General features: G+C 38.2%; 2 protein-coding genes across 4 annotated transcripts in view; one reads left to right on the top strand and one right to left on the bottom strand.

Annotated features, from left to right (window-relative positions):
* The window catches only part of BTAF1 (B-TFIID TATA-box binding protein associated factor 1), an 88,601-nt gene extending 85,892 nt beyond the window's left edge, over positions 1-2,709 (bottom strand). For 2 of the 3 annotated variants that reach the window (XM_011361573.2, XM_023531444.1), the window contains exon 1: positions 2,398-2,709. In XM_011361573.2, coding sequence (XP_011359875.1) covers positions 2,398-2,411 — 14 coding nt within the window. In that variant the 5' untranslated portion in view covers positions 2,412-2,709. The remainder of the gene's footprint in view (positions 1-2,397) is intronic. The other variant, XM_023531445.1, reaches the window with a different exon arrangement.
* Positions 2,710-11,755: 9,046 nt separating this feature from the next.
* FGFBP3 (fibroblast growth factor binding protein 3) lies at positions 11,756-12,523 on the top strand. The gene has a single exon (XM_011361576.1). It carries the CDS (start codon positions 11,756-11,758, stop codon positions 12,521-12,523), a length of 768 nt encoding a protein of 255 aa, XP_011359878.1.
* Positions 12,524-12,832: the final 309 nt, after the last annotated feature.

Consider the following 12,832-nt stretch of genomic DNA (forward strand, 5'->3'; position numbering starts at 1 on the left):
TTAAGGAATTTGGACTTTATCCTAAAGCAATAGAAAATTATTGGGTTTTAAGCAGAAAAAATGACCACATTAAAATTTGTTTATTAGCAAATAATATGGCCATGGTGAAGAATAAATTAGAGATGCCATGGGAGGCAGGAAGAACCAGTGGCTACTGTTGCAGGTGTCTTGGATTACAGGTGATGGTAGAATGGAGTAGGATGGTGGTAATTGGTTTGCAAAAGAAAAGAAAAAAAAAAGATTAGAAAGGTAGAACAGACAGGATTGGGTTTGGTGACTGGCCAGATTAGGGAAAAAGGTGGGAGGGAGAAGTCAAACATTATTCCCAGATTTCTGAACCTGGAACTGAGAGAATGATGGTACCAACTTACTATTTCCCTTCTGGAAATATTGATAAGATCCTAAAAATATTACTCTTTTCTGTTATGTACACTGATATAAATAGAGCAAAAAATATTTCAGATTTGATTCTGGCAAATATGATTTTTATCTTTTAAACTATCTTCCACCTATTCTGCATAAAATCATATTAAAATGAGTCTGTATTTCACAAGCACACACCAACAGGAGAGAAAGGAAATTTAGTTAGTAAAAACAAAACAAAATAAAACAAAACATGTTTAGTGCATGGAGAAGGCTAGCGTGAAATTAAAGTTTGCTATTCAGAGTGAATCCTCAAATGAAAAAAGCAACAACTGACAGTATCCCCAAAACACAAGAGTCTCAAAACTGTTTTCTTTGAACCTATTGTATTATTAAGCACAGAAGTAGCTTTTTCATAAAACCATGACAGGCTTTTTTTTTTTTTTTTTTTTTTAGAATTTAACAGAATTTTGGTAAGGTGAACAAGAACGAACCTACATAAAAAAGAACACTACCCTTTGAAATCCAACATCAACAATAAAAAGCAGTAGTTTTCCTTCCTAAAACTCACTCACTCATTCAGAGATTTAGGTGCCCTAAACTTCTGTAAATAGAGTAACACTGGCCAAGGAGATTAGGCTCTTTTAAACACTTTCATTTTGTTTCTACAAAACTATATCTAATACTGTGAAAATATACAGTGAGCTCTAAGAAAGCAATTTCAAGAACTACTCATTCCCTTAAACACTATCATCTGCTAAACAATTCTCATATTAAGCTTACGTATCGATGTATTTATGATGTGTATGTTTTTATATGGTAGATAAAAAATTAAAAGATAAATTTCTGTATTTGCAAAAATTGAAAATACCATTTGTTCTCGAGGTATAGTTATATCTCAAAATAAGAATTTCCTCACATTGAATAGATTCAATTAATCTGTGTAATAAAAATTAGATGCCCCATTCTATAGGTACCTAGCAACCTCCTTCACCAACTCCCAGGGGCTTCTCCCACAAATTATTTCATCAGTTATCTAGGGAGTCTGTGAGGGATGGGTTATCCTTTCTCTTGTAAAACAGATAAAGCCTGAGCCCATAATGTGCTCAAGGAATGTGTTCAACTAATTGTGAAAAAAGAATGAAAACTATTTGTTTTCTGAACTATCATTTTTCCTTCAGTCTCTGTGGCAAAAAGATCCAATTCTCGTGAAAACTTATCTCAACTCTAATGAATTTGGTGAATCCTTCTGATTGCTATCAGAGGAACTATCCCCTACTTATATGTACATAGGTCCACTCCTATCAAACCTCTGACAGAAAAGTTTTCCCACCATTCTATCATATTGCAGGAAAAGAGGACTTTCCTCCTACAGCTACGCAAATATGTCTCGTTGGTTTTCTTAGAGTTTTCCTATGCTTGCTGTTGTTAGGCAATATTTTTAAACAATTTAAGATTTGTAATGTATCGTTCACGCCTTAGTTAAGGAAAATGGTACTAAAACGATAATTCGACAAAAATTAAATGCTGACGACTGAATGTTTACTGCTAAACAAAAGAATTCTACTGTAAGAAAAATTCCTCAGGAAAGAACATATCCTTAAAGCCATAAGTACCAAAGTTTAATGTAGTTAGAACGTCATTTAAATAACAGAACTCAAATCTCCCCGACTTAGTTACTACGAAGTTTTCTCGTGAAATGGAGGTTAGAGATCAGCCTTAGAATACTAAGAAAGGTAAAAGGCTCTCCTAGAACTGAAAGAGGGAAGAGAAACCAGACAAGAAACGTGGTGAGGAAAGAGAAAAACTAGTTCTATCGTGGCAACGGGTCAACTCCACAAAACGTTTTTGAACAGGATTTACGAGGAGTAACCCGAGCCCAAACCCACGCAGACTGAGGAGCGAACTCCGAAGTCTGCGGAAGAAGGCGCCCAGTGACAACGGGAACCGCTCTTTTCTAGGAGTGGGGGCACCGAGAGGCGATGGTTCCTCGCAAGGTCCTCCTTTCTTCCGCTCGTCAGGAGCTAGACCCACCTGGAGACCGCCATGGCCCGGCGCCGGCGGTTCGAGGTTCCCCGCGAGCTAGGGCCCGCGACGCTGAGGCGCTAGTTTCCAGAGAGCACACCGGCGCAGGCCCAGGCCGCGAAGCAGAGGGGAGCGGCCGGTGAGGTGCAGGGCGTCGCGGCACGGGCCCTCGGGCATCTGCCCCGCCGCTTACCCGAGCTTGTCCCCGTCGCGGTCGGGGAGGATGGGGGTCTGAGACAGCGGCGGAGATGGCAGTCCTCCGACCCGCACGACTTCAAACCCGGTGCCCCCAACCCCGCTCTTTGCTGACGCAGGCGTCGGCACGCCGGACTGAGCGTCAGCGCGCCGGAAGTGACGTGAGCTCGCCCGGAGTGGTTCCGTTCCTCCAGTGAGAGCGAGGAGCACAAGCTGCGTTGTTTTGGTGGCTTTCCCCCCAACATAAAAAGTTTCTTTTTACTGATCTGGAGAGGGTCGTTAGTTTTAAAACGAGGCGAGAAGGAGAAATAAGGAGTCCCTTATTTATAGAAAAAGGAAAAAAGGCAATTTAGCCAAGAGTCCAGAAATTCTAATACTTGGTTTCTAATTCCTTACGGTTCCATCCTCATCCCACCAGACTGCTTCTAGAGAAAGCATATAGGAAGGACCTTAGGATGCTCAGTCCAGGTGGCAATGCCAGTGGGAATATTGAAATTAAGAAAGATCTGCAGTGGCACTTAGGGCAAGGCTCAAAGTTTTGCCGTATTTGCCAGAAATTTTGCGTAGGTATCGGAAAGGTCTTCTGGCAATCATTTTGCCAAGTTTGATTTCTTAATTGTTTATGTTGTTGGTACCATCATTTTCTCAGTCAGATGTGAAAACTCCCAGCCTATTCAATCGCTTAATTCCTTAGACTTTTAAACGTTATTCTGTCATCTAGTGCAGGCCCTTAACACCTTCAACTTGACTTTTATGATAGTAGTCAAAGTAATATCTTTCCACATTCTTCAGTCGACCGTGTCTTATAAGCCATCAACAGATTAATCCTCAAAAACTACTGCTTTTATCATGTCACTCCTCTGCTTCTAAACCTTGTACATTGGCTTCTCATTACCTGAAGAGGCTATGTCTCAACCTATGAGTCTGTTTTTCATCTGTAAAACGAGGCTAATGAGAAGCACTATAGAGGGTTATAGAAATAAAATGAGATCATGTATTTAGAAGAGCTTACAAGAGCTTCATAAACCATAAAGTAGAATATAAATGTTAGGGGAAAGAAATGAACATAAGTACCTACTCTGTGGTAGGCATTTATCATTCATTTTATCACGTAATTTGTAGGCTAGCCCTATAAAGTAAGTTTTAATCTTCAATTTATAGGTAAGGAAACTAAGCCCAAGATCCAAGCTAGTAATACTACTTACTGTTCATTCATACATCAAATATTTGGCACGTGTTCTGTGCCAAACACTCTCTTAGGCACTGTTTATATTAAAATATGATTAAACTAATGTTCAAATATCTTCACAATTTAGTCTCCTTTAACCTCAATTTATCTTGCATCACTGAAACTAACTAGCAGGTACTATTTACTGATGGGATACTGCACTCATTTATTCAGCCAAAGTTAAGTATCTACCATGTGCTAAACTCTGTACTAGAGATTGGGGCTTCAAAAGAAACCAAAACAGACTAGATGCCCACTCTGGTTGAACTTATATTCTAATGGAAGAAAGAAATAAACAGATAAACAAGAAAACATCATGTTTACATGCTATGTAAAACAGAATCATAAGATAGAAACTCTAGATTGAGCAATTAGAGAAAAAAGAGTTGCTTATGCTGAGGCCTGAATGACAAAAGGGAGCCAGCTGTGTGAAGACCTGAGGAGCCTTATAGGTAGAAACAGGTACTATAAAAAGCATAAGAGAAGTCTGCTGTGGTGGGAGACCAAGCTGGGAGAGAGAGAAAGGGAGCATTATAAGGAATTTGGATTTTACTCTAGATGCAGTAGAAAGTCAAAGGAGTATTTTATGCATGTGAGTAAAATGATCTGATATACATTTTAAATCTTTACTATCTAAGAGGTAATTAGATATATAGTTCAAAATAACATTTAGAAGAGAGATAAGGGCTGATATTATAAGTTTGAAAAGAATAATGTAATAGTTAAATATACTGATGTCAAGCTGAATTGTTTTAAAATCTTTTCTCATCACACTTAACAACTGTTTGTCCGGGGGAGTGTATAACCTTCCTAAGCTTCAGTTCTTTCATCTGGGAAATGGAGATAATAATAGTACTGAATAGAGTTGTGGAGAGGATTAACTGAGATGATAAATATATAGCATTTAACCAAGTGATTGTCACAGTAAACACTAAAAATATTATAAACTACAATAATTATTCTTTTTGTTAACTATGCAACCTTGAGCAAGTGACTTCACTTATACGTTTCAATTTCTTGGGGATAATAATACAACTGGTCCACAACCCTTACCTGAAACCCCTGCCAGATGGTCTCCTGAATTTAGAATTCTTTCGATTTTGAAAAGTTATCTAAAACATACACCTTGTTTATGTCACACCCCAACAGCTTCTAGGGCAGCACCCTGTAATTAAGTACATTTATACTTCTACAGCAAAATGTATGACTAGCCATGCTAAGAGGAACAAATAAAGACTGTAAATAGCTATGTGGCAGTTCAGGACAGGTTTTGCTGCCAAATTAATTTTTTTAAACTATGGTTTTCAAACCTTTTTCAATTTCAAAACTGTAAATAGTGAATCATGAACCTGTAGTTTGTAAAATTGTAAGGATTAAATGAGCTGATATGTGAAACCCTTAAAAAATACTAAATGCTAAATATTAGCGATTCTTTTTTAATCACTAGAAAGATGGCTTCAAAAATTAATGGCAAAAGAAAGAACTATTGAACAAAGAATATTGGATAATTGATTCTCTATGTGTACAGAAAAATCAAATTCCTACTTTATACCATATCCCTAAATAAATATCAGATGAATTAAAGAGCTAACAATAAAAAATACAGAACTCTAGAAATATTAGGAAACTATACTGAAGAGTATTTTGACATTGAGGATTGTCATGAAATATTCAAATTGATGAAAAGCAAGGACCTACAACCAAGATTACTCTACCCAGCAAAGCTATCATTTAGAATTAAAGGACAAGAAAAAGCTAACAGAATTCAACAACACCAAACCAGCATTAAAATAAATATTAGAAAGACTCCTTTAAGAAGGAAAAAAAGATAAAAATTATGAATAGTAAAATGTCAATAACCACATATTTATCAACAATTACTTCAAATGTAAAAGGATTAAATGCTCCATCAAAAGATATGGTGGCTGAGTGGATAAGAAAACAAGACCCTTATACAGGCTGCTTACAATAGATTCGCTTCTGATCATAAGACACACATAGACTGAAAGTAAAAGGATAGTCAAAGATATTTCATGAAAACAAAAACAAACGAACAAAAAATCTGGGGTAGCAATACTTGTACCAGACAAAACAAACTTTAAAACAAAGGCTATAACAAGAGACAAAGAAGAAGCCAGTAATTCTATTTCTGGGTATTTACTTCAAAGGGACATGTGCATCTATTTGTTCATTGCAGCATTACTTACAATAGCCAAGATATGGAGGCAACCTGGGTGTCCATCAATGGATGAGTGGATAAAGAAGAGGTGGTACATATATAAAATGGAATATTACTCAGCAGTTAAAAAAAAAATGAAATCTTGCCATCTACAACAACACAGCTGGAACTAGAGGGTATTGTGCTGAGTGAAGTAAGTCAGTCAGAGAAAGATAAATACCATATGATTTCACTTACATGTGGAATCTAAAGAACAAAATAAAACAAACAAAACAGAAACAAACTCATAGATGCAGAGACCATTTTGAGGGTTGTCAGACAGGAGGGGCATTGGAGGGAGTGAGTGAAAAGAAGAAGGGATTAAGAACTACAAATTGATAGTTACAAAATAGTCATAAAGATATAAAGTATAGCATAAAGAATATAGTCAATAATATTGTAATAACTATGTATAGTATCAGATGAGTACTAGACTTATTAGGGTAATCATTTTGAAAGTTATATAAATGTCAAATCACTATTTGTACACCTGAAACTAATATAATATTGTATGCCAACTATAATTGAAAAATAAAAAATGTATTTTAAAAAGGTATAAATTATCCAGTTAATTTAGACTTTCATATCAAAGTTATTAGATTTACAGTTATATTGTTGCTTCATGCTAAACACGAAATAAATTTTAGATGGATTAACAGAAATTTTAAAGATAAAAACTTAATATAGAAAATATATATATTAAAGTTCATATATAAAACCTCAAATGAGATTTAATATGGATGTGAATTATGCCTTTCTGTAGTCAAGTGGGAGTGGAGCAATGACGAAAGGAGGGGGAAAAGGAAAACCAGCCTATTACCCCGACAATAGGTCCATTCCCAGGCCTCTGGTTGAGATAAACATGCAGGAAAGCATACACATGCAGGTTGAGGATCTTAAAATTGAATCTTATTTTATTTTTTTTCCTTCTTTAATTCCCCCCCCACACACACACTTTCACCCCTGACCTATGGATGTTGCCATTTCCCCTTATGAACTGGATCTCTGAATGCAGAGCCATCTCACCCCCAAGCGCTCACAGCATGCAACCAGGACCTGGTGCACCCGAGGCATGGTCGTAGGTATGGTCGTAGGTATGGTCCGTAGCTCCACCTGGGGCACGAACCCAGGACCTTCTGCGTGTAAAGCAGACGTGCTAACCACTACACTATGGAGCCACCCCAAAACTGAATTTTAAAAAGTCTATTTAGGCCTATACACTTCTCTAAAAGGTTTTGGGTATCCTCATGGGTACTTATACTGCAGTTTAAAGACCACTGCTCTAGAGAAACATTCTTGTCCACAAGATCTCTATAAGGGTGTTCATTGCAGCATTGTTTGTCATCTTGAAAAACCTAAAAATGACTGAAAGGTCCATCAGTGGAATGATGGATAAATTAAATATAATATAGCCACATAATGGGATGCCAATAGTGGTAAAGTAAATTAACTAGATCTACATATGCTAATACGGACAAAGCTCAAAGTCATAAGTTGAGTAAAAAAAACAAGATAAAGAATATTATTTACAATAGCATACAATTTCTATAAATTCTAAAAACTATACTTACAAAGCAATACTATTTGTATTTTTTAAATTATGGGTTCAACATATAGAAAAATATTATGGTTTTGAGATTAATACACTTTATGCATGTGGCAGTAATTCATTCATTTTTTTATTACTGATGAATAAACAGATTGTATGACAACTGTTTATTCATTCACCTGTTGATGTATAATTTGGTTGTTTCCATTTTGGAGCTATTATGATGAATAAAGTCCTACAAATATTTTTGTACCTATCTTTTCGCAGTCCTATGCTTTCATTTACTTTGGGTAAATACCTAGGAGTAGAATGACTGGATCATAGAGAAGGTGTGTATTTAACTTTGTAAGAAAATGTCAGTTTTCTAAAGTGATTGTACCATTTTATATTCCTACCAGCAATGTATGAGAGTTCAAGCAATCAACTTTTTTGCCTTGAGCGCTGAATTAGCTACAAAAGAAGTTGAAAAATTATCCTTGTCTAAAAAGCTTACAATATAACTTGTGAAATTAGGCTAATCCACATTAAACAAAGAAAATTTGAATATTAAACTGTTCAAAGTTTATTTTACATGCAGAAAGAATTATGTAATCTTAAAAAACCAAGAGGCAGAGGGTCCTCTGCCCCTACCCAATTCACCATAGAAGTTCATTGGGTCAGCTACCCTTCCCTAGGGAAAGAAAAGAAAGAGGTGCTACACAGACTTTTTTCCTTACGTTAAGATTTTTTCCTTTGTGGGATTCACAGGGCAGAACTATGTAGTTAATCACTGAAATTGCCAAGATATTTTACCCTGTTCTAAACTGTTAAGTAGCACATGGTGTGAATTCAAACAGGCCTGTTGGATCACTGATGCAAACAAGATTATTTTTTTAAAATCAATATTAAGATATATATTTTATGTTTTCTTACACATCTCACATCATGATGTCTTTTAAAGTGTCTTTGTTTGGACTATATAAGAATTTAAAACTTTCATGCATCCAGGGACACTATGAAGACAGTGAAAAAACAACCTATGGAATGGGAGAAAATATTTGCAAATCATTTATCCTGTAAGAAGTTAATATCCAGAATATATAAAGAACTCTTCTAACTCAACAACAGCAACAAAACAACCTGATTAAAAAAATGGGCACAAGACTTGAATAGACATTTCTACAAAGAAGATATACAAATGACCAATAAGCACACCAAAAGATGCTGAGGAATACTAATCATTAGAGAAAAGCAAATTAAAACCACAATGAGATACCACTTCACATCCATTAAGATGGCTATTATAAAAACAAAAATGAGCAATCAATCAAACAAACAGTAAATAACAGTAAATAACAAGAATATGGAGAAACTGGAACCCTTGTGCATTGTCGGTGGGAATGTAAAATGGTAATGTGTAATGTAAAATGTGTAATGTAAAATGGTACAACCACTATAGGAAACAGTATGGAGGTTCCTCAAAAAGTTAGAAACAAAATTACCATGTGAGCCAGTAATTCCATGTCTGGGGATATATCCAAAAGAATTAAAAGCAAGAACTCAAACAGATATTTATATACCTATGTTCATAGCAGCATTATTCACAAGAGCCAAAAGGTAGAAGCAACACAAGAGCCCACTGACAAATAAATGGGTAAGCAAAATGTGGTACATACACACAGTGGAATGTTATTCAGTCTTGAAAGGAAGGAAATCCTGGCATATGCTATACCATGGAAGAACTTTGAAAACATTATGCTAAGTGAAATAAGCCACTCACAAAAGGACAATTACTATATTATTTCATTTATATGAGGTACCTAGAGTAGTCAAATTCATAGAGACAGAAAGTAGAATAATGATCGCCAGGAGCTAGAGGGAAGGAGGAATAAGGAGTGATTATTTAATGCATACACTTTCATTTTTGGAATATGAAAAATGTTCTGGAGATGAATGATGGTGATAGTTGCACAACAGTATGAATGTACTTAAAGCCACAGAACCGTACACTCCAAAACAGTTAAAATGGTAAATTTTATGTTATGTGTATTTTACCACAATTTGTAAAAAGTAACTTCTGGTAGAATTTACTTGCCTCTGACATGGCACAGCACATCTGTGTGTCGTAACTTTTTCCTCTGAGAACAATGTTTTGGACAGAAAGCATGGTCTCTGGAATATATGCCTTTTCAGATAATAAATGTTTTCATTGTAATTAGTACAGAATGTCACAAGATGTCACTCTTTATCTGAGAAACTATTTCAATTTGGTTCAGTAGCTGATACCACTAAGTAATGCCAGAACAACAGACAAACACGGTTTTAGGGCTTTACTCATACAAACACGGTTTTTGAAGAAAGAGGTTTTCATCTCAAAGTGCATTAAGAAGTTACTCTTGTTTATGAAACTTATGTTAATATTTGTTAATTTCATAGATACTAATTGCTTTTCATTATATATCAAATAGGTGTAATTAAGACATAACTAATTTTGCAATTGATTGCAATGACTCAAAGCTGAAATGTAAAGGTCATTGATCATTGAAAGTCAGGTAGCTTTATGGCTTTATTACTCAATGATGGCAAGTTATTTAATCTCTCTTATTTCACCAGAGAGGTAAAAGAATTCTTTTCTTAGGTTAATATATACTACAATATATTTAACATGTGCTAATTCATATTTAAGTACTTTTTTCTAATTTAAAATATTTTAGTTTCTATAGTAGTAATTAAATTATAACTGTTCAAATACAACATCAGTGTGAATTCAGTAATAGAAAATACTGTCCACAGGAAGACATTAGGAAATATAATGAGACTTTTTGACATCTTGGGGAAATATTTTAGGAAAATAGTCCCATGTGTAAAACAATTATAGTCAGAATCATAAACTCTCAAAAAATTTAAAATTACATTTATTACTGAGAACCTTTGAAAAAGATGATAGAATATCTTCCAGTATATTTTAACTTTGCTTAAATATATAAACTCCAAGATTCAAGGACATGTTAGTCTTAAAGATTATACCATTTGAACTGGTAATATTACCTTGCAGTTACAATCCAAATAAGTTATTTTTTTTAAAACTTCTAATATTTGTAAGAAGTCTATAAGCGATTTATAATACTTAAAAATAATCAAATGCCTGAATGTTCATCTGTGAGTGAACTGTTGAACACTATGGTATATGAATGAACTAGACTATATTTTATTAGTAGTAACAGTTATTAGAATTAAGATTAAGTTATTGGGATAAGACTTTCGGAAATGATGGGTGAAAACATAGAATTCAGAATAACATGAAAAATAGTATAAATAGTGCCTGGTTTAGAATATTGACAGTTGTTTTGTTTCATTTTCTTTTGTTTAACTATTAGAACTTAGATCTTTCTGTTTACCTTTTATGTTCGGCTGTAAAAGGAATGAAAAGAATGACTTGTTAAAATTCGCGTGATTATTTTAAACAATGGAAGCTAAATACAAGCTTTATACTGAGAGAGAGAGAGAGAGAGAGAGAGAGAGAGAGAGAGATAGTGTGTGTGTGTGTGTGTGTGTGTGTGTGTGTGTGTGTGTGTGTGTGTGTGTGTGTGTGTGTCCCGGTGGTGGGAAACCTCCCAGTGTGAAAGAAGTCTGGGAGGGGCATAGTCGGGGAGGCCCCTTCAGACCCACTGATACGTTCATTCACTGGGAGCTGGCTAACAGACTAACCTCTCCTCCAGTCATTCTTTCTACCTTAATAGGGCTTCGCCACCTCTGCTGTAACTTGGTAAGTTCAAAGTGCAGAAGTGCGCGTTTCCAAGAAATGATCCGGAATGATTTTGCTAATAGCATATTGGAAGGTGGGGAAAGGAGAAAGTGGAGGCAGTAATTGTCAGTCATTACTTTGCTTTTGTATTTGCACGGGGTTTCAAAACCATTTAAAAATGATTATTTAGATAGTAAGCAATTTTCTCCCGGGAGAACTTTATCAGAGGGGCCCATCGCAGACTGCTGCTGTCCACTGGAAACCAGCGCCCAAAAAGTCTGGGAAAAGGAATTCGCAGGTGTAAGTGCTGGGGCCAAGGGCGGCGCACGGGTCAGTCAGTAGCAGTCTCTGCTTCTGTCTTCAGGTCCGAGAGATGCTGCTCTCCTGGCCCTACCACCGCTGAAGCACCCTGTGGGCCCGGAAGAGCCGACCTGAGCGAAGACACCGCGGGCCATGAGTCCCCTAAGGCTGCGAGCGTCGCTCTCGCTGCTGCTGCTGGGTGGCTGCCTCCTCGCGACCGCCCAGAGGGACAAGGGAGTGGGAGGCAGCGCGGCAGAGTCGGCCTGGGGTCACACGGGCGGCTCGTCGGGCCGCTTCGTCAGCCCCGAGCGCCACACATGCAGCTGGCAGCTCTTGCTGCCCGCCCCAGGGCAAGTGGTGGGCAGCGAGCTGGCGCTGCTGTGCCAGGGCCCAGACGGGGCGCGCCAGCACTGCGCCTACCGCGGGGAGCCAGAGCGCTGCGCCGCCTACGCCACCCGCGGCTCGCTCTACTGGAAGCAGGTGTTGGGCAGGCTGCGCAAGAAGCCGCGACCCTGCCAGGATCCCGCGCCGCTCAAAGCCCGGCTGTGCGCCGGCAAGAAGGGCCACCGCGCGGAGTTGCGCCTGGTGCCCCATGCGTTCCCACCTGCCGGCCCCACTGCAGCAGGCTACCTCCGGGATCTCAAACCTAGGGCCAGGAGCTGGGGGAGGCCCCAGGAGCCCGCGATCCGCCCCGCAGCAAGTGTCCCGCCTCTCCCGAGCTCACCGCCCAAAGGGAAGCCCTCTAAGAAGAAGACTAAAGGGGGCAAGAGGAAGGCACCCTCGGCCGCAGTCGAGGAGCGACCCCTGGGGACCAGGCCAGATCCCGACGGGCTGGACGAAAACGCTAAGCTCACGGAGACCTACTGTGCTGAGAAGTGGCACTCTCTCTGCAACTTCTTTGTCAATTTCTGGAATGGCTGAGGCTGCCGGCCTGGGGAGGGACGTGGGGGGTGGGTATGAGGGGGTCTGAGCAGCGCCAGAGGGAAAGCGAAGGGCATCTTAGGCCTAGACATACCGGATAGAGAGTGGGGAGTCGTCCAGGTTCTGGAATGCGGGTGTGGGAGTGGAGTTTGAGATGAAAGTGTAAGGGGTATGGAGAACCTCTGAGACAGCAGAGAAGTTAAAAAAAAAAAAAATTATAGAGTCTCGACTCTGATTAAGAGCAGGAGAAATAGTGGAAACAGAAGTAGGCATATGTTAAACATGTAAAAACCGTAGGCTGGGGAAGAG

The sequence above is a fragment of the Pteropus vampyrus genome, unplaced genomic scaffold (genome assembly GCF_000151845.1).
Source record: "Pteropus vampyrus isolate Shadow unplaced genomic scaffold, Pvam_2.0 Scaffold68, whole genome shotgun sequence".
Classification (NCBI taxonomy): domain Eukaryota; kingdom Metazoa; phylum Chordata; class Mammalia; order Chiroptera; family Pteropodidae; genus Pteropus; species Pteropus vampyrus.